This window comes from Rhinoraja longicauda, chromosome 9, assembly GCF_053455715.1.
Source record: "Rhinoraja longicauda isolate Sanriku21f chromosome 9, sRhiLon1.1, whole genome shotgun sequence".
NCBI lineage: Eukaryota > Metazoa > Chordata > Chondrichthyes > Rajiformes > Arhynchobatidae > Rhinoraja > Rhinoraja longicauda.
Window position 1 is genome coordinate 24,806,722 of NC_135961.1, and position 26,728 is coordinate 24,833,449.

The 26,728-nt window shown below is 41.1% G+C and overlaps 1 protein-coding gene across 6 annotated transcripts in view; it reads left to right on the plus strand.

Moving 5' to 3' along the window:
- mta3 (metastasis associated 1 family, member 3) overlaps positions 1-26,488 on the plus strand; it is a 168,492-nt gene extending 142,004 nt beyond the window's left edge. For 4 of the 6 annotated variants that reach the window (XM_078404982.1, XM_078404976.1, XM_078404979.1 and 1 more), the window contains 2 exons: positions 2,031-2,066; positions 23,769-26,488. In XM_078404982.1, the coding sequence (XP_078261108.1) occupies positions 2,031-2,066; positions 23,769-23,919 (187 nt within the window). In that variant the 3' untranslated portion in view covers positions 23,920-26,488. Of the gene's footprint in view, positions 1-2,030; positions 2,067-4,153; positions 4,279-23,768 lie in introns of those variants that run through there. The other 2 variants (XM_078404980.1, XM_078404978.1) reach the window with 2 other exon arrangements.
- Positions 26,489-26,728: the final 240 nt, after the last annotated feature.

A 26,728-nucleotide genomic window follows, 5' to 3' on the forward strand; every position in this document is an offset into this window, starting at 1 on the left:
ACTTCCCTTGTCAGCCACGGGTGCCTCTTACTCCCCTTAGAATCTTTCCTCCTCTTTGGGATGAATTGATCCTGCAACTTCTGCATTATTCCCAGGAATACCTGCCATTGCTGTTCTACCTTCTTCCCTGCTAGGGTCTCCTTCCAGTCAAATCTGGCCAGCTCCTGCCTCATGCTTCTGTAATCCCCTTTGCTATACTGTATTACTGACACTTCCGATTTTCCCTTCTCCCTCTCAATTTGTAGATCCCTATGTCTTCCTTAAAGATTCTCTTTGTCCAAGTGTTTGGTTACCCGTCACAATATCTGCTACAATATCATTATGTGTCCAGATACAGATTATATATTTTGTACAGATTATATATTTTGATTCTAAACATATTAATTAATTTTATGTTCAGATCTAACAGGAATATTCACCAATTGAGAGCATCCAACGTATTTGTTAGGCAGTTCTGAAAATAGATTATGTTGCTTCCATTTCTTTTCAATATTTCTATATTTTCTCATAAAATAAATATACTAGTTAAACTTGTGTAGGAAGAAACTGCAGATGCTGGTCTCAACTGAAGATATGACACAAAATGCTGGAGTAACTCGGTGGCACAGGCAGCATCTCTGGAGAGAAGTAATGTGTGATGTTTCGGGTTGAGACCCTTCAGAAGAAGCCTTTCCCGCTGAGTTACTCCAGTATTTTGTGTCTACTTGTTAAATGTGTTAAGTCATAAGTTTTGAAAATAACGTTTAACAGTTTGACAGTGCTTTACTTTCATCATCATGCTGTCACTGATCCAGTACAAATAGCACCTAATTAATACCAAAAACCCCTTTGTAGCTTGCAGAAAAGAGGACTATATAATTGCAATTTTTATTTTACAGCATTAGAAATATTTGTTACACATGAAAGCGTGCATTCTCATAATTTTTGCAGTTTACATTTTACACGTTATACTGAAGCATTTTGTTCATCACCTCTATTTGAATTAGTTATGTAAGCAACAATCCAATTCATCTCTTGCAAAGGATTGTTTGAATCCCACTACCCAGTGTATGCTGTTTACATTATTTTCAAACTACAATGGATTTCCTTGCTATACTGCAATTTTGTGTTTCATTTCAATGACCATTTCTGTATAGCTTCTTGCTCATTTTCCTTTGAAAAAATCATGCCATTCATAGGTCTAATCGTATACAGAGATTAAATGTTGTTTGTATTCTAATCTAAGGATACAGATTTAAATGAGGAACAGAAAAAGCTCAAAAGCAGATTAAATCCTCAACTCTCTAAACTCAGCCTGCTTCACTAATCTCTTGAGATGATCAACTTGCTGGTTTTCAATTAATCATTTCCAAGCTGACATTATAGGTACAGTAAATCCTGGTTATCACGTGACTGCAAGACTCATTTAAAGATTTAAGGAAATCTCATGAGACTGAGAGTCAGTGCCCTCTGCTGCTTAGCTCAATGTCAATGGTACTATATTAAAATATGTCAAGGTTGCTTTGCTACATCAGTTGCTGAAATCTGAAACTTAATATTCCTTGCTAGTCAGAACAAATGTAGAAATGTAGTTTCCTTGTCAAAATAAAATAGACATTTGTCTGGTTGTGTTTTGAAGACTTGAGGATACTTAAAAATGGTAAAGAAAGTGTCTCTTGATGAATATGTAACTCGATTTTGAGTTTGTGCTGTTATCTTGACATTTTGGTATATTATTTACAAACCTTTCTATCAGTCCACACATACTATCTCACGCACGCATTTATTATTGAATAACTTGTGGAGGCTTCCAAAGGACGAAGATTCTTAGCACATTTATAAAACATCTTAAGCCATTTAGGTTGCAAGTGGACTTTTAAATATGCACAGTCTAAAATATTCATAGAATTCACATGTTCCAGTCATATTCCAAAATATTGCACTTAAAGCACATTTAGGATATCACCTATCTGTAAACTATGCAAGTTTTGTTTTGGGTCAGATCCAGATTTTTTTATGGGCAGATCATGTATGATATTTTTGTTTTGCAGATGGATGCTGAGTTCCAGTTTCCCTACAGTCAGGAAGTAAGTGGTTTGTGTGATAATGGCACCTAACGTTGCCTTTGTATTTGTACATGTTTGCGTGAATGGGCAATTATGTAGCAAGGACGTGCATTTATAAGGGCCCTTTCTCAACCTCATGGCGTTTAAGTCCTTCTAAGCTCGATAAATACAGTAGCAGTGTAGGGAAATGTAGCAGGCATTTTCCACACAATCAAATCACAAAATATCCGAACAATTTGCTTTTGTTCCCTACTGATTCATTGACAAAAAGAAGCAGTGATGGTGATTCATTTCTACAATGTCCCCACTTGGTCCTTTCCTCTGTGTTCCCCAAAACATTTTTATCTAGGCCTTCACATTCGGAGGACAATTGAAGTTTGAAACTTTCTTCCTCATGCTAATTGTTGCCACATCAGTGTGTAATTTAAATCTAAGATTTTAATTAGTCAAAAAGATTTACAGGATAGGGGGGGAAGAAAAGGACACAAAGTGCTGGAGCAACTCAGATAAGGATTCTGAAGACCCTGGTTCGTACAGAGCGATAGCTCTTTTAAATACTGATCAGAAGATATTAGCGAAAATCTTAGCTCATAGATTAAGTCTAGTTATAGATAAATTGATACACCCCGACCAATCAGGCTTTATAGCTAAACGATATTCATTTTTCAATTTGAGACGCTTGTTCAATATAATATATTCAAATAGACTATTAAACGAAGATTTAGCAATCATTTCGCTAGATGCTGAAAAAGCATTTGATCAAGTAGAATGGCCCTATCTTTTCTCAGTGATGGAAATTTTTCAATTAGGTGAAAATTTTTGTTCATGGGTGAAACTTTTATATACATCCCCAACAGCTAGAATATTAACTAATCAAATGCTGTCATCCAAATTTCATTTATTTAGGGGTTGTAGACAAGGATGCCCACTATCTCCGCTTCTATTTGCCCTCGTTATAGAACCATTTGCTGAGAGTATTAGATCAAATCCAGACATTCACGGTTATAACACTAAACATACAACCAATAAAATTTCTTTATATGCGGATGATGTATTAATATACATTACAAATCCTGAAATTAGCATTCCAAATTTATTAAATCTCATAACTCAATTTGGTTCATTTTCAGGTTATAGAATTAACTGGTACAAAAGTGAAATTATGCCAATAATGGAGCAAAATCCGGCCATACTTCAACAATTTCCTTTTAAAATTGCCTATGAAAAGTTTAAATATCTTGGAATTTACGTGACTAGGAAATATACTTCTTTATTTAAATTAAATTTTCCTCCTTTACTTACTAAATTACACAGAAATATCCAATTTTGGAAAACACTCCCTATATCATTAGTTGGTCGTAGTAATGCTATAAAGATGATCTTTCTTCCACAGCTACTATACTTATTTCAAGCAATTCCGATCTATCTTCCAAAAAAGTTTTTTTTTGAAATCGATTCAATTATTACTAATTTTATTTGGGACTACAAGACTCATAGAATAAATAAAAGACATCTATGTAAGTCTAAAACTAATGGAGGAATTGCCTTACCTAACTTCTTATTTTATTATTGGGTGGTTAATATTAAAAATATAACCAGCTGGTTGGATGACACTGATCAACAACCGGATTGGTTAAAGATGGAGAAAGAGGATTGTTTACCATTTGATATTGGTGCGATCCTCTTAGCTCCAATAAATTGAAATAAAAAAACATATGGAGGTAATCCGATTATACACAGTGTTATCCGTACCTGGAAACAATTAAAACTTACTTTAAAACTGAGTAAATTATCTGCTTTCCTCCCTATTGCGAATAACCCTTCTTTTAAACCGTCTGTCTTAGATAGAGGATTTGCTCAATGGAAAAGTTATGGAATTAAAAGGGTGGGAGATCTTTATCATAAGGGAACTTTTCTTTCTTTTCAGGATTTACAGCAGAAGTACGGATTACATGTTAATAATTATTTTAGATATTTACAACTTAGAGATTATGTAAAATTACACATGCAAGAATATAAATTTAGAGGTCCAGAAACTCTTGATGTATGCCTGAATCGACATTATAATTCAAATAAATTAATATCCTTTATTTATAATACTCTCCTAGATACTGACATTCCGTCATCAGAATCATATAGATGAGCATGGGAGGACGAATTGAACCAACTCATAATGCAAGATATATGGGATGAAAGTTTACAACATATACACCAATGTTCATTAAATACTAGACATTCCTTAATACAATTTAAAATAATACATAGATTACATTATTCGAAGACGAAATTAAATAGGATTTTTCCTAGTATCTCTCCTATTTGTGATAAATGTCAATTTCAAGAAGCCAATTTAACTCATATTTTCATAACTTGCATAAAAACGCAAAATTTCTGGTTGGATATTTTAAAAATAGTTTCTAAAGTTATCGACAGGCAATTGGACATGGATCCAAAATTAATTATATTAGGATTATCAGAACATATTACAAAATTTACAACAAGTCAGGTACATTTTCTTGATTACAGTTTAATAACTGCGAAAAAATTAATACTTACATTTTGGAAAAAACCAATAACCCCCACAATTAAAATGTGGACTACGGAAATGACAGAGACCCTGCATTTGGAAAAAATAAGATTTGCCTTAATTGACAAACCTGATTTATTTTTTAAAATATGGTCTCCATTTATTGAATTTTTAGAAAAGTAAATGGGTTTGACACAGGACTAAAATAAAAATTTTAAATTAAAAGTTGAAACTTGAGTTTAGGGTTGGATGTACAACTGTGGTTATTGTCTCCCGGATCTACCCCCTTTAATTTTTATAGTTATACTTTTTTTTTAAATTCTCTCTTCCCAATAGTTTATAGTTTTTTTTTCTTTCTTCTATATTTTTTATTTTCTCTCTTTAAAAATTTTAAAATTGAAGCTATGTAAGAACTTTGTAACAAATTTGTCTTTTATTTCTATCTGTACATATGCTTTTCAAAAATAAAAATATAAAAAAATAAATTAAAAAAAAGTGCTGGAGCAACTCAGTGGGTGAGGCAGCATCTCTGGATAGATGATGTTTCTTCAGTCAGCAGAAGATGGTCCTGACCTGAAATGTCACCTATCCATGCCTTACTTAGTGAGATACACCAGCACTTTGTGTCCTTTTGTGTAAACCAGCACCTGTTCCTTGTTTCTACAATAATACTGGGCAGCTGTCCTGGTCTAGAAGGATGCTACTGATGTGCCTATCTTTTATTAAATAACAATTCAAATGGACAGCCTACCCCATTCATTTATTTTGAATTTAGATAATGTTCATCCAGTTTCTAATTATAAAACTAACTCTAACTTACCACTGAAGTTGTTCACTAAGAAGCTGTGAAGTAATTGGTGTGAAAAAATGAAGATTTTCACACTGGAGGCAGGTTGCTGGGGCCTGAACAACCTCACCATTTTGTCTCTCAAAGAGAGCTTTCCTCTGCTACAAGAGCCAAGAGAGTTTTATTGTTGTATGTCCCGAAACAGAACTATGAAATTCTTACTTGCAGCAGCACAAGAGATATGTAAACATGGTACTCAGTAAACAAAACGGCTTGGTAATTTTCCCTCTCCCGTAAAACAACCTATTGCGGGAGATAGTGGGAGAACCTAATTATCGACATTTCTGTAAAGTTGCATTTCCACAATCATATATTATAGAAACAGAAAATGCTGAAATTACTCAGCAGGTTAGGCCATGCCTGTGCAAAGAGATAAGAGTCAAAGTTTTAGGTTAAAATATCCTTTGTTGGAACAGTATAGGAGACAAAAGATGCCTGTTAAGCTGCAGGGAATATAGTTTAGTCAAGAGGTACAGTATGGAAACAGATCCGTCAGCCCACCGAGTCCATGCCAACCATTAATCACCTGTTCACAATAGTTCTGTGTTATTTCACCATCGCATCCACTCCCTACACATTAGGGGCAATTTGCCGCAATCAATTAACCCACAAAGCCGCACGTCTTATGTATGTGGGAGGAAACAGCAGCACCCAAAGGAAATCCATGTGGTCACAGGGAGAATGTGCAAACTTCACACAGACAGCAAGCGAGGTCTGGATCAAACCCAGGCCTTTGTTTACCAGTTGCACCACTGTGCTGAAGGACTGTCTCTGATGAGATAAAACTGGGATGACCCAGGGGGTAAACTTTAAGCAAGGTTATCTTGTCAATGACCGAATGTGAGAAAATGCTCTGCTGCAACACACGGCCATTTGACATCTTGGGCAAAAACTCTTGGATGGTTTGGCAGTGGCCATCCGAGATTAGAGTGGTGGTTTCCCAGCTTCTGTTACGTGCTTCACGGTTTAAGCTTGTGGTCCCTCAGCTATGATGTGGAAACTTTCCTTTATAAGATCAAAGGCTTGACTGGGGGATCATTTGATCCCAGGCATTGTGTGCGCATTAACACCGGTTTTGACTATGGACAGGCCACGTAAAACCCCGAAATATGCTGGTCAGCTGGTCTGAGACTAGTCCATTAAAATAAGCAGCTCAATGATTCTCAGCCCAGGCCCGCCTGCTGGACTCAAGAAGCCATGGTAATAAAGAGCTCAGTGGAATTAAGGGATCGCTGTCTGTAGTCGTTCCTGGCACAAAGCCTATGATTGATGTTGGTCAATTAGCCACACATTGATATCACAGCAAGTGTTAAATCAGGGTTGATTCATCCTTGTTCAGCCTAGTATTGGCTGAAGTGAAGGTGGGTGTTAGTACAACTAAAATAGGTAATCATTGTGTGTGAATTAGGCTGTTGCCATGTTGGAGTGTCACGTACAAATTGTTCAAGAGTCAGCGATCCAACAACGACTCCGCGTGCACTCAGCTTGCCAGTCGGCCAATCTCCCTCCCCTCCACCGCTGGTGGAGCGAATGGTATCCTCCTTCATCTGCTCCACTGATCATGTCTTGGGCGAACACGTCACATCCGAACCGCAGCAGAATGGAAGGCATGTCAACATCACAATTCCAGTCATGCCAAGGGAGAGCGTCTAATGCTATAGCAAGCAATAGTGTTGATGTCTCAATGGAACAAATGTCCTGAACAAAAAGATCCTGAACCAACCCCTTGGAACCAAAGCCAGGATTCAGATTTCAGACACCACTAAATTGAACATAAACCAAATGTGGACAATACAGCCCTCCTATAGATCAATGAAAACTCATATTGAGTAATTGTTGCAAATGTGATTTTAAAAAAGCCACATAGAAACGTTATCAATTTTAACGCATCTGAAAGTGAATAAATCCCAAAGACCTGATGATGTGCATTCCTGGGTTTTGAAGAAGATGTCTGCGAAGATGGTAGATGTTCTAGATATAACTTCCAAATCATGATATATTTTGGAATGGTTTCTACAATTGAGGCTGTGTTGTGGAAGCAAAGAGGGAAATACTAGCCTATTAACCTGACATTGGTAGTTGGGGATATACTGGAGTCTATAAATTAAAAATGACATTAAGCCACTTTTAAAATTAGAATATGTTGGAATGTAGTCAACATGGATCTACGACAGTAAAATCATATTTGATTTATTTATTACCATTCTTCTGCCGATGTATCTAATCGAGTAGGTAATGGGGACGTTAGTGAAACTGGTGCATTTGGTTCATCGGAAGGCTTTTAACACCAGAATTTAATGAATAAGGTTAAGGAATGCAGAATTGCATGTAAATACTTGTATTGACATGGATCTGGTTAACAGTTAAAAGAACAAATAGTGGGAATAAATTGATCTTTCTTGGCAAGCTGTGTTTAGTTAAATAGCATGGATGTCAACGCTTGGAGCCTGGATATTCACGTGTGGGAAGGAACTGCAGATGTTGGCTTAAATCAAAGATAGACACAAAATGCCGGAGTAACTCAGCAGGACAGGCAGCATCTCTGGAGAGAAGGAATAGGTGACGTTTCCAGTCGAGACACTTCTTCAGACTGATCAAGTGTATAGAGATGGTTTGGCTCTGAAATCCAATTGTACCCTTCCAAAATTTGTCCTTGGTAAGAAACTAATTGGGGAGATGAGTGGAGATGATGATGCAAAGAGGCTTGAAGAGGAAACATCAAGCTAAATATGTGGTCGTCAGCAAGGTAATGGAGTCCAACATGGAAAAATACTTGGCAAGAGAAAAACAACATTTTGAATTATTTTTTGAGAGATGCATGATTGGCAAATATTGATATTTAATGGGATCTAGGTGTTCTTGTTTATGTTACTGAAAACTAACATGGAGTTGTAGCAGACAGTACAAATGTGAATGGTACCTTGACCTTTGTTGCAAGAGTATAAGACTGAGTCAATGGCCTGATTCCTTTATCATCGTTACTTTTTTGCATATCTTTAATTCATTTGTTCCATATCTCTCTACATCACTGTCTATATCTTCCATTTCCCTTTCCCCTGACTTGTCTGAAGAAGGGTCTCGACCTAAAACGTCACCCATTCCTTCTCTCCTGACCCACTGAGTTACTCCAGCATTTTGTGTCAATACTGAGTGAATAAGGTTCTCCACAATTCCTGACTCTTTCATTTTCAAGCTTCTCCTCCTCCCATCCTCCCACAATCACTCTGAGGAAGGGTCTCAACTTGAAATGGTGCCTATCCATGTTCTCTAGAGATGCTGCCCGACCCGCTGAGTTAATCCAGCACTTTGTTCCTTTAATGCATTAATCCAACATCTGCAGTTCTTTGTTTCTACAAGACTGAAGACGTCTAAGTACATAAGGGAGGGCCTTGGCGAGAATCGCACTAAGCATACTGTATATAGATTTAGTCTCCATAAATGAAAAAGGAAATATTTGTTAAAGAGTGATGCAGGAAAGACTCACCAAATTGCTTCCTCGGTTACTCCAATTCTGTGTATTAACATTTAAAATAAATGGGAAGATTTGAAGGTCAACTCTTTCAGAAGAGAACAATCTGGGATGTCGAGTGCAATTGGCTTACTTATCCTGTGCCTTTTCTTAAGTAATTATTTAATAAGATGTTAACTCTCATTTGGCTCTTCTTTCACTGCTATGTTGGTTGTTGGTCTTATATTGAGGAGGATACAAGATAGTTACAAGATACAGCTTTGTTTATGTCTCAGCTTTTTTCTTATACTTTTTTAATTTCCCCCTTTTTGCCTACAAGGGTCCCACATTAATTTAACACTCGTTAAAGTTCTATATTTAGAAGATCGTGCGATTTATTTTATAGATGAATATATTTCTGTTTCTCTTTCAATTTTGCCCCATGTTTGTCTTCAACGACTCTTCAATCCTTATGCATTATATTTCCTGTGTTTAATTGAAGATGTGTCTGGAAGATGGCGGCGCTGCCCTAGCAGCTGCGGCTTACCTGCAGTCCATTTGTCTTTGTGTTTTTGTTGTTTTTGTTGTCTTAATTGTAGTTGTGATGTGATGTTTTTGTGTTGTGTACTATGTGTGGGTGTGGGGGGGGAGGGGGGGAACTGTAACATTGTAAATATGTATCCCTTCCGAACGGAGACCCGACCTTTGTTTTCTGGGCCGTGTCTCCGTTCCTGCTGCGGCCTACCATCGGCCCAACTCCTGGAGCTGGCGGCCTCCAGGGCTCTGGTTCGCAGAGCCCGCGGACCAGACTCACCATCAGCGGAGCCGGCCGTTCTCGGAGGCTGCGGGAGCGGCTGCGACTCGCCTTAGGCTCGGGCCGCGTGGATGCCGACATCGGGAGCTCCGGCAGCGGCAGCGTGTTCGCCCGCCCCGGATTGCGGGGCTTGGGTCGGCGCGCCGCGGATATTTCACCGTCCGGCGCGGCCTGAAATAGGCCACGGAATTTTCTCTGCTCGGCGGGGGCTTCAATGTCGGGAGCCCCGACCGCCCCGACTTACAGCGGGGCTTGGGTCGGCCCGTTGCGGACATTTCACCGTCCGGCGCAGCCTGGAACATGGCAACGACAACAGCCTGACCGCAGGAGAAGACGGCAGGGGAAGAGAAAAAGACATTCTGGCCTTCCATCACAGTGAGGAGGGGACTGGAGGAGACTCACTGTGATGGATGTTTCTTTTTGGGGGGTTTTGTGTTGGTTGGGGTTGTGTAATTTGCTTATTTTATTGCTCTTATTGTTGGACTGTGGGTGACGAAATTTCGTCCAAAAAACTTGTTTTTTGGATGACAAATAAAGATATCTTGAATCTCTCTTGAATCTCTTGAATCTTGAATACTATCCATAACCTTAGTTATGCATGCAACATATTTCCTATGACATTTCTATTTTTTAATGGAACGTACATTCGCGGAAATCACCAAGTATATTATTTTAACCGCTTGCTATTATTTATCTCAAGTCAAACTTTTCTACATAATTTCCTAATATTGCTTGGCCAACTCATTCCTCACATCTTTGCAAATGGTTTATTTAAGCAAGTGTGTAATTCATTTCCACCTGTTATGATCAATCTTTGCCAGAAGATCTGTTACAATGACATTTCTAATAGAAAATAAATAGGTTTTAAGAAACATGAAGGAGAAAAAAGAAACATGGTGGTTGAGGATGTGAATTCCATAGCTTAGGCCTTGGCAGTTGAAGGCATGGCCACTTAGCCACTATTGGCCACTTTGGATAGTACAGCTCACCTCCTCCATGACACACTAGTCAACCTGAGGAGTACCTTCAGCAACAGGCTGGTTCCACCAAGATGTAGTACAGAACGCCACAGGGAATCCTTCTTCCCTGTGGCTATCAAACTGTACAACTCCTCCCCTTCTGCCATGGGGTAGACTGACTCCCCTACCCCCCCTCCCCGCCTCCCCAAATCTTTGCACATCCCCAATCCTTTCCACTCGTCACTTTAATTTCATGTTTCACGTATCTTGTGTTTTATGACTGTTGTCAGATCAATTTCCCTACAGGGATAAATAAAGTTCTATCATATCGTTAAGATGCAATTAGAATTGGGGACCTTGAGTGGTTGGATTTGAAGGAGTACAGATATCTTGGAGAAACATGGAGCTACAATGGATTTACAGTGATAGAGGAATATGAAAGCAAGGGTGACATTTTTTTAATCGAAGCACGGCTTAACCAGTAGTGGCTATTGTTATGTATTGCCTGGAATGATAACCACAATGGAGTAAGTAATTTAACAGTAATTTACTAATTAACCTCAAACTTTAAACATCATCGTAATTATAAATGATGGCTGCAGCCTTTCAGACTGTGTCCTGGTCGAGTCCCGCGTAAGTCCTGCATCACCGTCCTCTGATCGTACTGTGTTTCCAATCTACCGCGCACGCGTAACGTTCCCAGGGATGCCGGCAGCGATGCATGTCGGATGCTGGCATGCATGCATGGGAGTTACCGTTCGGAGTGGTACAGATATATGTCAATGAGCAAAGGGCTGATGTACTGTATGAATGGGACCAGGTGCAAGTTAGGACTTGGGCAACTAGGTTTTGGGAAGTGCATAGGTCTGAACAGGGGAAGTACATTGGAATAGTACAATATACAAATACAAAAATGTAAAACAAGAACTTGATTCCATAAAACATTTAATGGGCACCTGTAGCTACAGGTAAAACTCCCTGCAATCTGAGTATTTATTTATTCTTTATGCCAGGTACGACCAAGCTTTGCATCCTCCAATCAGATGCAGAATGAAGCAGAATATGCATTCCTATTGTACATACAGACAACCAAACCTAGCAATAAGGCAATGGAGCTAAAAATTTGCGGTTGAAAAAGATCAAAGGTTTCATTGGTCTTTTATTGTCACGTACCAATTAAGGTACAGGAATATGCGAATTACCATACAGCCAAACTAAAAAAAAAGCAACAAGACATAACTACATAAAAGTTAACATAAACATCCACCACAGCGGATTCCACATTGTGATGGAAGGCAATAAAGTCTAATCTTCTCATTTTTCTCCCGCGGTTAGGGCCGTCGAACCATCTGTCAGGACGATCGAAGCTCCAGTATATGACAATTACACATTCTTGATTCTTGACTCTAATTTTTAGTTTTAGAGATAGAGTGAGGAAACAGGCCCTTTGGCCCAGCGAGTCCGCACTGAGCAGAGATCCCTGCACATTAACACTATCCTATACACACTAGGGACAATTTACATATACACCAAGCCAATTAACCCACAAACCTGTACGTCTTTGGAGTGTGGGAGGAAACCGAAGTTCGCAAAGAAAACCCACGCGGTCACAGGGAGAACATACAAACTCCGTACAGACAGCAACCAAATGTCCTTCCCTTTTATGATGTGCAGCTTGGCTTGCCAATGTGCTATGGCACGAAGCCTGTAAACTGCTCCGTTAGTGGTGTCCATCATGTGAATGAGCTGGGGCAAGAATTTGATCTGGCAACCAAATCAAAGACAGCAGTCGTGGGTAAATTAATTGCAGAAAATCTTTCACCCTCTTCCAGGAGCCACCCACCTTAGCCACAACATTCCCCCGGAGAGCCAGCAACTTAAAAGTAAAGTGTTTGTTTGTGAAACCATTTTATCTCATTTGAATGCTTATCTCATTTCAGTGCTGAAGGAGCTGAACAGCTTTCCACAGTAAGTACAGCTCTTCCCATGACTTAAAGCTCACTTCAAACAATTCACAACCAGACCATTAATGGGGCTCTTTGTCATTTCACATAGGAGGGACTGTTGGGAGTTAGAACTGCGTATTAATTTATGTGGCACCTAAGAACTGTGATTTTGTTTCTAATTCTTTAAGATGAATTGTATAATTTATGAATATTTTGAAAGTTATACCAATTATTTTGTAGAGTTCCTCTCAACCTGCCAGTTTTAAAATTGCTTTTAAATTAATGTTTTTAATGTCCAAGAATTATTCTAATTGCTATAATAAAGCATTTATGCACATCTGCTGTGAATGTTCATCTAGTCGAGATTTTGAATCCATCTGTTAACTTGGATCTTGTTTTCCTTAACAATTTAAAACTATTCACTCTTAATGTATTATGTGGTTCAATGGTACTTTAGTGTCACGTGTACCCAAGTAGAGTGAAATTCTTTTTTTGCATACAGTTTTGTGACATACCTTCAAAATATTCATACTAAGTATAAGACTGTAAGATAGTAGACCACACTGAGTCAGGACCCATGTTTAAGGTGCCATCTGTACTCTTCAAATCCGAAATGTTTTTTATACATGTTGGAGTCTTAACATGGCCATAAAGCCCCATTATCCTGGCGGCAGCACTGTGTCGGTGCTACAGGATCATCCTGGCCAAGCGATGTGTCGATGTCCTCTACCACTGCTCCACCGCTCCATGCCGCCGCAGGCCATGTTTGTTCTGCATGTGCAGCCACTTAGAAAGGTGCCCAATCTAATGGAGCACCAGGCTGCTTCAGGGCATCCAGCGGCCCACTCCGCCGACTCAACCTCTCCAATGCTTCGACGTCGGCCCGTGAAAGCATCGTACCTCGCTTCCAAGGGCTATCGCTCAACCTCCGTGCTCATGTTCTGTGCTCCGAACTTGTTTTCTCTCTTGTTTGTGACCTTTTGAACTGTCTCACGGAAGCTGAAGCTGGTTGCTGTGAAATTCTTCATTCGTTAAGAGAAACAGACATTCTTTTGGATACCCTCTCGGTAAAAGTTATATGCACAGCATTCAAGACTCTCATCCCAATGGTTTAATACAGAATTATAGAGTTGCATAGCAAGGAAACAAGCTAATCCCATCCAACTAATCCCATTTACCTGCATTTAGCCCATATCCCTCTAAACCTTTCCTATTCATGTTCCTATCCAAGTGTGTTTTAAATGCTGTAATAGTAGCTGCCTCATCTACCTCCTCTGGCAGCTCATTCCATATACCCACCACTCTCTTGCCCCTCTCACCTTAAACCCTTGTCCTCTGTTTCCTGAATCCCACAGGACATTACAATCCATTATTTGGCCAATAAAGACATAAGTGTGAGTGCAACAGTAAGAACATTTTCATATGCTTTTCAATTTTGCAACCATAGAGTCATACAGCGTGAAAACAGGCCCTTCTGGTCAATGCCCACATCGGCCAATAATGCCCATCTACACTAGTCATACCTGTCTGTGTTTGGCCCCTATTCCTCTAAACCTGTCCGATCCATGTACATGTCTAAATATTTCTTAAAAATCACATTAGTAAACCATGGTACACCTTACCTAATGTAAGAGTTCAAAAAGTTACAGAAAACACAAAGTTTAATCTTGGTGCACCATGCCTTTACAAGTAAGTGATTTTTTTGGTGTTGTAGAGATATGAGGAACTGTCTGGATAATAGTAACCCCTACTGCTTGTCAATATTACCACTTTTCCATTGCCCTTATGTGATTCTTTAGTTTAGTTTAAAGATACAGCGCAGAAACAGGCCCTTCGGCCCACCGGGTCTGCACTGACACGCGATCCCCGCATATTAACACTATTCTACACGCACTAGAGACAATTTTTCCATTTACCAAGCCAATCAACCTACATACATGTACATCTTTGGAGTGTGGGAGGAAACTGAAGATCTCGGAGGTCACGGGGAGAACGTACAAACTCCGTACAGACAGTAACCGTAGTTGGGATCGAACCCGGGTCTCCAGCGCTGCATTCGCTGTAAGGCAGCAAGTTTACCATTGCGCATAGTAGCAAATCTACCACTACCCCATAGTAGCAAATCTACTAGTTGTGGTCTAATTTCAGCCTTGGACAACATCCTTATTTTCAGAACTCATAATCATGCATTGCCTTTAAAATTTATTAAATGATTTAATAATATGACATTTTTTAAAGCCAGGGGCATAGTCCCCATTTCAGCCACAGGAGTTTATTTCTGGAGCTTCTGGCATTCCCTACTGAGCCTCTCGTACTAAACATGAGCGCGTAAACCTTATGCCTAAACCTACTTCTTTAACCAAGCTTTCTGCTTATCTCTCCAAATGTTGTTTTGTGGCCCAATGAAAAGCATTATATTTGTTAACTCTGCTGTGAAGTTGCTTAATTACATCATAGAAAATGCAAGTTATTGTTGCAGTTCAAACCAACAAATCTAATACAATACAATACAATACAATACAATATATCTTTATTGTCATTGTACCCAGGGGTACAACGAGATTGGGAATGCGCCTCCCATACGATGCACTAATTTAGGTAATTTAGACAGCAGCAACCCAACGAAACGAACAGTTATAACAGTTTTGGACAGGGTAAAGTGCAAGTTGATCTATGCGTTGTGGCCATCCGGCTCAGCAGGACCGGTTCATAGCAGCTATGGCCCTGGGGATGAAGCTGTTCCTGAGTCTGGAGGTGCGGGCATAGAAGGCCTTGTATCGTCTGCCCGATGGAAGGAGTTCGAACAGACTGTTGCAGGGGTGTGAAGAGTCTTTGTGGATGCTGGTGGCTTTTCTGAGGCATCGTGTGTTGTAGATGCCCTCCAAGTCTGGTAGCTGTGTTCCGATGGCCCTCTGAGCTCTATGGACTACCCGCTGATGGAGGTGGGGTGACTGGAAACAGGTGGAGCATGGAAGCGCAGAAGTACAATGTGATAAGTTTATATAAAGCTTCATTTATGAAACTGGACAAGGGAACTTCCAAGGCGAAAGGTTTGGACAGAATTTAAGTTTCTGCTTTAAGCAAAGATCAGCTTGTACAGACTGCAGATATTGAGTCATTAAAGCCAGACTAACTTAATAATTATCAGAGGCGTTTGGATAGGACTGCGTGAATTTTATTTCCTATTTTATCTCCTAATTGGCTTGCCTTGGGTTTTTCATAGTGTTTTCCATCTCGCTTAGAAGTCAATTGAATTAATTGTGTGTAGGTGAGTAGAACGTGGCAAATACCCATGTTTGGTAAAATGATGACTTGCAAATATTAAAGGAAAAAAGGTTATTGGAGAGAGATTTGGACCCTAGAAACTAAAGTGGTCATCTATATGTGGAAATTCAGGAGATGGACAAGGGTGGATGGATTCATCCTCAATGGATATTCTTCCACTACTTTTACCATGGAGAATGGCATGAAGACCAGGGAAAGACACAAAGTCTGGAATAACTCAGCAGGTTAGAAAGCATTTCTGGAAGACATGGATAGGTGGTGTTTTGGATCATGTTTTGCTTTTGTTTTCAGAGTTGAAGGGGCTGTAATTCATATCATCATATCATATATATACAGCCGGAAACAGGCCTTTTCGGCCCACCAAGTCCGTGCCGCCGAGCGATCCCCGCACATTAACACTATCCTACACCCACTAGGGACAATTTTTACATTTACCCAGCCAATTTACCTACATAATTATTCTATGATATTGTGTATATGTCTGTCAGAAGCAGGGAATGTGGTATATCCACCTTCCGTGCAATGTCTCCCATTAGTGAACTAATATTTGGAAGATCTGAACATCAGTTGCTCAAGAAATGTCATCTGCTTTTGAGGCTTGAAATTTTTGGTTTCATTTGTGCACTATTGTCCACAATGGAATAGATAACACAATTTATATTTATACATTCAATTCCCATTGATTTCATCAACGCTCCATCATTTTTGTTCAGATTACTTTCGTATGGAATAGAACTATTTAAAGCAAAGTATGTTTCACAGGATTCTCTCATAACTCTAAATGATCACCTCTATATATTGTTTTAGTTATAGTTGATAATTTACCAGTACCTCAACTGAAACAGATCAGAGAAAACATTGACAGTACTTCTCCATTCCCTTCTTCCACCAATTACTTCTATTTTGTCTGGAAATCTAACATATAAATATGTTATCAGATTTGTGAACGATATTAAATGTTCAGCTCACTCAGATGGTTATTGCGATTTTATATTTCATTGTCTTTTACAGTGAATCTAAGTAAAATGAATGAATAGAATGAGTGCTGCATGGTAACCCGTATTGTTTTTTCCTCTGGTGATATTCTGGATATGAATGAAATGTGTTTGAGTATGTGGCCTCTCATTGGCACTGCTATTGATGGCCAGGGTAGGTGAATCTTCTGGTGACATAAGAGAGAAACATTAGTCACTGTCACACTCCCGGTAGGTCATTTGTGCGATTTGGCAATGAGATGAGAGTGAACGAACGTGTATCTTTCTTTGTATCATGGCGGCACAGTGGCATAGTGGTAGAGCTACTGCCTAACAGCACCAGAAACCCAGGTTCGATCCTCACCATGGGTACTATGTCTATAGAGTTTGTACGTTCTCCCCATGACCGCATGGGTTTTCTACGAGATCTACAGTTTCCTCCCACACTCCAAAGATGAGCAGATTTGTAGGTTAATTGGCTTGGTATAAAAATAAATTGTCCCAAGTGTATGTAGGATAGTGTGTATGTGCAGGGATCGCTGGTCGGCATGGACTCGGTGGGCTGAAGGGCCTGTTTCTGCATCATATATCTAAAGACTAAACTAAACTAAGCTTAATGAGGCAGTTCTTGACTGCATTTATGGCTGAAGAATGTTTTTTTGTAATGGTTTCTACTGAAGTACTCAACAAAATAAGAAAATGTTTAAAAACGCCAACAAAACTAATAGAAAAGGTTGTGCTTAACTGGAGTATAATACATTAGGCCAATGCGAGTCAAGTGGTAATATCTCACATTTACATCACTGGGTCAAAAACAAGAGAGGACAAGAATGTGCAGAAAGTTTAATTTGGCTCAATTGTCAACTGCCATATAACATACCTTCTACACAGTTTGGTTTTCATTCATGCAAGCTAATAAATTGACGTCTGTGTTTCTCTACAATAAACCTTTATAGCAATGTCCGTCGATGAATGAGGCAGCACACAAAGTTCGTCCAAAACCACTTTAATTCCCTACAACACCCCTCTCTGCCGCGTGCCAGCTTCCCATACTCCCCCGGGGCACCTCGTGACCTCTCCCGAGCCGAAGGATATGTATTGCGCGTGGTTCACCACCAGGGGCCGCTACATGACCATCCCTCCAGAACCAGAGGGGGGGCAAAAACGGACGGGCAGCCGAACGAGGCGGCAAGACCTTGTACGTACGTCCCCGTGCAAAAGAGGCCTGCCCTGCAAGGGTGAATTAGGTTGGACCCAAGACGGCGGCCGCCCCCGAAGGCGAGGCTGGGCCTTCTATACTGGCTCGCTCAGGTCCAAATGGGCCGGTTTCAAGCGAGCCACCGACACAGTCTCTTGCCGACCCCCCCCATGTCCAATACAAAAGTCGTGGGCCCATGTCGCACCACCCAAAAAGGACCTTCATACGGGCACTGCAAGGGCGACCTGTGTGCATCGCAGCGAAGGAAAACATACGAGCTGTTGGCGAGAACATACGATGGAGTGAGACCATGCTGAGACGTTGGGACAGGAGACAGGGCGCCGATCCTCTCCCGCAGACGGACTAACATGGATGACGGTGACTCCTGGGGGCCGCCCGCGGTTGGAATAAATTCCCCGGGCACGATGAGGGGAAAGCCATAAACCAATTCCGCTGATGAAGATTGCAAGTCCTCCTTTGGGGCGGTGCGAATCCCCAACAGGACCCACGGCAACTCGTCCATCCAGCTGAGACCGGTGAGGCGTGCCCTCAAAGCGTCCTTCAGATGGCGGTGGAATCGTTCCACCAACCCATTGGACTGGGGGTGGTAAGCCATCGAGTGGTGGAGCTGAGTCCCCAACAGGCGAGCCATTGCGGACCATAGCTCTGATGTGAACTGGGCACCCCAGTCAGACGAGATGTCCAGCGGCACGTCGAAACGGGCAAACCAATAAGCCACCAGGGCACGTGCACAGGACAAGGCCGAGTTGTCGACGAGCAGCGTGGCCTTCGGCCACCGCGTGAAACGGTCCACCACCGTAAGCAGATGTGAGATGCCGCGGGACGGAGGCAACGGCCCCACGATATCAACATGGACATGGTCGAAAGGCCGGTGAGGCACTGCAAAGTCTTGAACTGGCGCCCGGACGTGCCGCTGAACCTTCGATGTTTGACATGCAATGCACGTCCGGGCCACATGAATTTTGCAGCATCCAACGCTATCGTCACCCGGATAGATGGGTGGGCCAAACCGTGAATGGCATCGAAAACCCGACGGCGACGCAAGGCCGCCGGAACAACAGGCCGCGGGTGCCCCGTGGAAGTGTCACACAGGATGGTGATGCCAGCGGGACCCACAGGAATATCCTCGAGTACCAGACCCGTGATGACAGTTCGGTACGCCTTCATCTCCTTGTCCGCCAGCTGCGCTGCCGCCAAGGCGGAGTAATCAATTCCCGGGGCCACGTCGAGAGTGGCTACCACAGCCGGGCGAGACAAGCCGTACGCGACCAGGTTACTTTTCCTGCCGATGTGACGGATGTCCATGGTAAACTCCGAGATTGCCGTGAGTTGGCACTGTTGCCGAGCGGACCAAGGTCCGCAACCTTGGCGAAGGCGAAGGTGAGGGGCTGATGGGCGGTAAAGGTGATGAAGTCTCGGCCCTCCAGGAAATACTGAAATTGCTTAACTGCCAGGTGTAAGGCGAGCAGCTCCCGGTTGAATGTGCTGTACTTACACTCTGCCGGGCTAAGCCGGCGGCTGAAAAAGGCAAGAGGCCGCTAGTGATCGTCAAAAGACTGCTCCAACACGCTGCTGACCGCAGAGTCCGAGGCATCCACAGTTAGTGCTATAGGGGCGTCGACCCGCGGATACACTAGCATCGTCGGCAATGCTTTTTTTTGCCCCTTCGAAAGCCGCCACGGCAACGTTGGTCCACGGCAACGTTGGTCCACGGCAACGTTGGTCCACTGCACGTCCCGCCGCTTACCTGACAACAGCTGGAATAGGGGCCGCAGTATCCTTGCCACCGCCGGCACAAATCGATGGTAAAATTGGACCATGCCCACAAACTCCTGCAGGCCCCGCACTGTGGACGGCCGTGGAAACCGGCGAATGGCCTCGACCCTGTCAGGTAAGGGCACCGCACCGTGCTGCGTCACACGGTGGCCCAGGAAATCGATGGCTCGGAGGTCGAACCGGCACATCTGGGTTGATCACAAGTCCGGATTCGTTGAGGCGCTGGCACAACAGACGGAGGTGGGCGCAATGCTCCTGCCGTGAACGACTTGCCACCAGGATGTCATCCATTTAAATGAAGATGAAATCGAGCCCCCTCCCCACGGTGTCCATCAGGCGTTGGAATGCCTGCGCGGCGTTCTTAAGGCCAAAGGGCATACGCAGGAATTCGAACAATCCGAAAGGGGTGATGATGACCGGTTTTCGGCACATCCTCCGGTCGCACGATGATCTGATGGTAACCCTCGACCAAGTCGATCTTGGAAAAGAACTTAGCCCCAGGCAGATGGGCGGAGAAGTCCTGACTGTGCGAAATGGGATAGCGGTCTGCAATCGTGGCAGCATGGACAAGGCATTGTCCCCTCACGTCGACCAACAGAGATTGCGCCCGGAGGAAATCCACTGTGCCGTGTGCTGCCTCATTCTTCGACGGACAGCTCCGTGTCCGCTACATCTGGTGACCAGCCGACGTCCAAAATAGAGATTTTGGAGGATCAAAATGCACGCCGCCAGTGACCAACCAGCCGTCGACGCCGACCAGGCCCAACTCGATGCAGTCGCCCTGAAACTGCCGACTTACTTGACCGCCCAGCCGCAGGTATGGTTTCAACAGGCCGTGGCGCAGTTTTACCACGTCGCGGTCACCAGATGTAGCGGACACGGAGCTGTCCGTCGAAGAATGAGGCAGCACACGAAGTTCATCCAACACCACTTTAATTCTCTACTCCTCTCCTCTCTCCCCTCTCTGCCGCGCGTCAGCTTCCCATACTCCCTCAGGGCACCTCGGGATCTCTCCCGAGCCAAAGGTTATGTACTGCACGTGGTTCACCACCAGGGGCCTCTACACCTTCCTTATTAAATCATCCATCTTTGAGGCTAAACTCTTTATCCAAAGCTGGCTATGTGAAGCATTTATTTCAAAGTAAGCAATGGATATGTGCATGTTTAATGATCTTTGTTAACTTGCTCTTCAATGTGACATAGAAATTAAAGAAGCCAAATTAATTAGCTTTATCTACCACAATCCTGCCATTCTTGCTGAGTTGTAAACATTTCAATGTAATTATCAGTTTGTCGTGTCTTTTGGGGTGAAAAAGACTGAATAATCTTTTATAAAAGCAAAATAATGGAAATACTCAGTAAATCATGGAGCACTTATGGAATGAGAAAGAGAGTTGTTCTTTCAGCTTGTTTCAGCTTGATGACTTTACAAGAGAATTGATGCATGATTTTCAGTGCCATAAAGAGTTATTTATCATAGGTTTTCTTCCATGCTGGGATATGATGAAAGGCTAATGATCTGAAATGATAAAATAATTTGGCCTTCCACGGATGCTGCTGGATTTACTGTATTTTTATCTCTATTTCAGATTTTCATCTACTGAAACTTCTCAATAGTCAATGGTTCTTAATTGCATGTACAGATGTACAGTGAAATTCCTTTTTTGCATACAGTTCAGTAAAGTATTGCCATACATCAGCCCAATCTTAGGTATCTTTGATTGTGTCAATTATACTAATCTTTGCATGATTAGGACAAAGTGTATAGAAATAGTCCACTGAGACCACGTGTGAGTCATCAAGTTTTGACTCCAATCTTATTTTTGAATTACGATTGAATGAGTTGCTTCTTAAATACAGAAACCACGGAAAATATTTGGTTATTTAAATGTAGAAATGAATGTGTTTTGCATACCGTAAAGAAAAGGACAATGATCAGTATTGTTATGGTGGCAACTTCGTTACAGCAAACCGGCTATTTTCGAATGTTTTACATATTTAAAGGAGGCTCGTGAATGAACTAAAAAGAAAAAGAATGTGGGTATTTTATCCTTTTTATTGCATTACTGTTATCAATATAGTCCAGAAAACAGCATAACGGGCCGCAATGTAGCACAGTGGTGCAACAGTAGAGCTGCTGCCAAAGACACGGGTACACTCCTGACTATGGATGCTGTCTGTGCAAAGTTTGTACGTTCTTCTTGTGACTGTGTGGGTTCTCTCCAGGTGCTCTGGTTTCTTCCCACATTACAAAGACATGCAGGTTTGACTTCTGTAAAATTGCCTCTAGTTTGTAAGATGCGACAGTGGAAAAACATAGAATCAGTGATCAATGGTCGGAGTGGACTCAGTGGGCCGAAGGGCCTGTTTCCAAGCTGTTCCTCTAAACTCTCTAAGCTCTAATATTGGCTTGCAAGTCGTATCTGTAGCTGTATGGTCCCCAAGTATGTCAGAAGGTCTAAGGTAGCTGGTCGTTCTTGCATTGACAAATACAAATCACAGGATTAGATCCAAGATGAGGAATTAAGTGGGTTGCATGTTGCAGGAATGTAGACCATTTTAGTATGTAGCACCATGTAATCAAGCAGGTGATGGATGGCATCTACTCAAGTATGTGAAATAGCAAATCATATCTTTGGATACAATTGACTAGTTCTCAGAAGCCATATAGTGGAGGCAGTGACAGGAATATTGATCGTTTTACTTATTTATCTAGCAAAGAATGAAATGCTTTCGTTTCGGTTGCTCACATTGTGGTACTCATTTAAGCCGTGAAACTTTGTGTCTGAATGATAACTTGGTTCTAACAGTGTTGTTTATTGTTTACAAGTAATTATTCTTGAGTTTAAACAAAAACCATTAATGCAACTGTAAGCTTTGGCTGAGTGCTTTAAAATGGTTCAATTTTGTAATTATATTTTAAATTTGCAAGCTTGCTTCTGACGTTATCTAAAAAATTGTATTAATGTCTCATGTACTATCCATAAAATGGTATCATTTTATTATCCAATCTTGATTTATGTTCCCCCATGACCCTTCTTCAGTCTCCTAAGTTTCCATGCCATATTTCTAAACTAAATTAAACCTCCTCCTCCTCGGCCCATACCCCCTCATCCAATGCAATCTAATTTTCTCTCAGTGTTACGAAGGAGTCTGAAGAAGGGCCTCGATCTGATATGTCACCTATCCATTTTCTCCAGAGATGCTGCCTGCCCCTCTGAGATACTCCAGCATTTTGTGTCTGTCTGTGGTATGAACCAGCACCTACAGTTTCTTTTTAATACATAGTTTTTCTTTTGTTGGGTTGGTGGTGTGCACTGCATCTTGCCTGAAAGATCTGTAACTGACATCATAGAATCACTGAATGACTACTTCACAAAATGAGACCATTCAACCTGTCATGCCAGACCCAGTTTTCTGCCAGATAAACTCTTTAGTTCCCCCTGATGTGTACGGAGTGGATGATAAAGTGGTATAACATGTGAATGGGTGATGGTCGGCGTAGACTCAATGGGCTGAAGTGCCTGTTTTCATGCCGAATCACTAAACTAAACTAAACGAAATCTCCTCTTCCTCGGCCCATTCCCCCTTGTCCAATGCCATCTTAATTTCTCTCATCCTTGCAAGCCCTCCACATCTCCATAGTCCTCCAATGGTGACCAACAACAATTCTTGATTTTAATGGCTGTAACATTAGCGGCTGGGCTTTTAGTTGCCTTGAGCCTAAACTCTGGAATTCTCTTCCTTAAAGTCTGCCTTCACTTTTTTTTGTTCAGCTTCAATATTTTATCTGGTAATATTCTTAATCATCTTGGGATCCTTGATTATGATGGAGACATGTTATGACTGAAAATTGTTAATATTTTATAAATGCAAATTTTGTGAATCTCTAACAAACCAGGCATCTCTTTTTTTTTTCTTCATACAGAAAGATTCGTAAACTTCTGTCACCTTCTGAGATGAGGAGAGCTTCCCGGAGACCTTGCCTCCCACTTATCTTGCCATCTCTTCAACCCTCTTTGACTACTAATCAACTGAAGCAATCCAGCACTACAGAAGCAATTGTCGTTACAGACTGAGGACACAAGTTTAGTGGATTTAGTTAGTCAAGGTCATCAAGAATAGAGTACTGAAGATGTTGACCACATGGATTTCCTATCATGCCTTTCAAATCATGTCAGTTCTTGGTGTTGAGTAGATGTAAGGAAATAGTATCACCATTTTAATAGCAACGTTGTTTTGCCACCCTCTCCAGCAGACAAACGTACTTATGGCTACATTTATATTATTTTCCAGTGCTCTCGGAACAATGGTGATACATTTTGTCATCTTATATAATTTATTTGAGCATTCGATTGATTATACAAGTAGCACTGAAGTACTTTAATATGTTTGTTAACCTTTTTAGAAGTACTTACCACTATATGTATGGATCAGGGATGTCCACTGCACTCAAGACTTTTAAACCCAAACAATCTAATTCTTATATTATTTATATTTCTTTGTTGCTGGGTCCTTTCTGAATTTGTGGGCCTTGAGTTTTGAAAAGGCCTGTCTTAATATTATTCCCTCATGGGTGAAACCATTTAGCCTTTTCTTACCTCCCTCCTCTACTTTCAGTCTGAAGAAGGGTTCTGACTCGAAGCATCAACCATCTTTTTTTTCCCAGTAATGCTACCTGACCCACTGAGTTACTCCAGCAGTTTGTGTCTGTCTCAGTTCTAAACCATGCCCTGGTATCAGCAACTGTGTCAGATACAAATTTCTGAGTTCATCATTATAAATTGTACAGGCAGAGCCTTGTGGAAAGCACCTACTGTATGCAGTCGACACAGATAAAACCTTAAGCAGAAAAGAATCAGGCCTTAGATAGACACAAAATGCTGGAGCAACTCAGCGGATCAGACAGCATCTCTGGAGAAAAGGAATAGCTGATGTTTCAGGTCGAGACCCTTCTTCAGACTCCGACCTGAACCATCACCTATTCCTTTTCTCCAGAGATGTTGCCTAACCTGCTGAGATACTCCAGCTTTTAGTCTATCTTCAGTTTAAACCAGCATCTGCAGTTCCTTCCTACATAATTCAGGCCTTATCCTTGTTTACAATTTAATGAGACTTGAAACCCAAACTATGTTTTTGTAGGTCCCTCTCAAGATGCCAGTTCCAAGAAAGAAAGGACTCAAATTGAGCTCTGCCCGCTGTGTATTTGCAATGTTATTCCAGACAAGGTAGAGAAACACACTATTTTGAGCCTCGCTGTTCCACAGAGGACTTAAGCTAATTAGGTCACATATTGGGGAAACATCTGGTTTATAATTAGCATCTGTTCTATGGTTTATCTGATTAAACTGTGAACACTGGTGATTATTGAGATTATAACTAGAGCTGTAGATATGGTTTTGTTCATGTGCATAAGCTTCAGTAGCCAAATATTAAAACATGGGGAAAAGTCACAAAGAGAGAAATGGGAGAGTACTTGTATCTGGTGCCTAACAGTAAAATGGAGTTTGCTGTAAAATGGCTGTGGTTTCAAGCATATTTTTGTATATTTTTAAAAGTATGTTGAGTTAGTAGTATCACCAGATTTAATATAGCACCCAGAATATCAGATATGTTTAAGCTGAAATTCAATGAAATATTTATGTTCACAGTGTGTATGACACATTTACCTCCTTGACTCTTGGTCCACACCCACATCAGACCACATACCAATATTCATTTGATAGACTGATGGACAGAAGACTTTGTGCTATCTAGCATTTAGAAGATCAGTTACACAAACACTCTTACCCTGTTTGGTGCGATTTGGTTTGGAACAACACATGGATAATCAGAGTTTCACATTGCCAATTACAAGATGCTTACAGAGAAATTTAGCTCTGTTCAGTGTGAATTGTTTCACCAAATAAGTCTGTAATTTTTCATTGAGATGAACATCAAAGTTCATGCTTTAATGAGATTTAAGACAATGGCAACTTTGCATCATATTAACAATGACTGAACAATAATATGTGTTCAGTCTGAATTTCATTTATTTTTAATTATTTTAAATGTAACTCAGATTACTACTATGTTCAATTATGCATTGTGAAATCAAGTACGAATTAACAGAGAAACGTTGATAGTTGGTAACCAGAATTTCAACAACAAGCCGGCATGTTTATGATTCTTTATACGATTTTTTAAAAATTGGGAATGATGTCTTATTTTTCTACCATTCCCCACCCAAGAAACTAAAAAAGAGGCATATAAAGCCCTTATCTGGCTGTAGCCCAAGCTATCTACATGCCGTTCAGGAAAATTATATTATTGCTGCATCATTACAATTTCTGTTATTCTGTTCAGTTGCTTTGCTTGGTCATTCTTTTACAGTTTTCAAAAATGAACTACCCTGTCTGTCTGCAAGAACCATTTGTTGCTGTTAACGCACCAGGACACGTTTATAGATAGTCAACTATGGAACCATCTTGCTGGATCTCCTCAGGTTTTTCACTCAAATAATTGAGGCAGAAAGGGTGATCGATGGACAGCATGGACTCTGTAGGCCGAAGGGCCTGTTTCCATGCTGTCTCTCTAAACTGAACTGAACTAAACTAAATTAATCTAATCTAAATTGCTTTTTTGCATATCTTTCATTCATTCATTAGGGCAAAGGTTCCCAACCTGGGGTAAATTTACCCCCGGGGGTAAATTTCGCCTACCCAGGGGGTAAATTTGAACAAAACAATAATGTTAAAAACAATATTTTAAAAATTTCCCTTTGTCGCTTGCTTTATTATGGTAGAAGTGTAAACTCAAATTACTGAACAAAACAGGGTGGGGGGTAAATTTACTTTCGAAAAGTTGCCAGGGGTAAACGGGACAAAAAAGGTTGGGAACCACTGCATT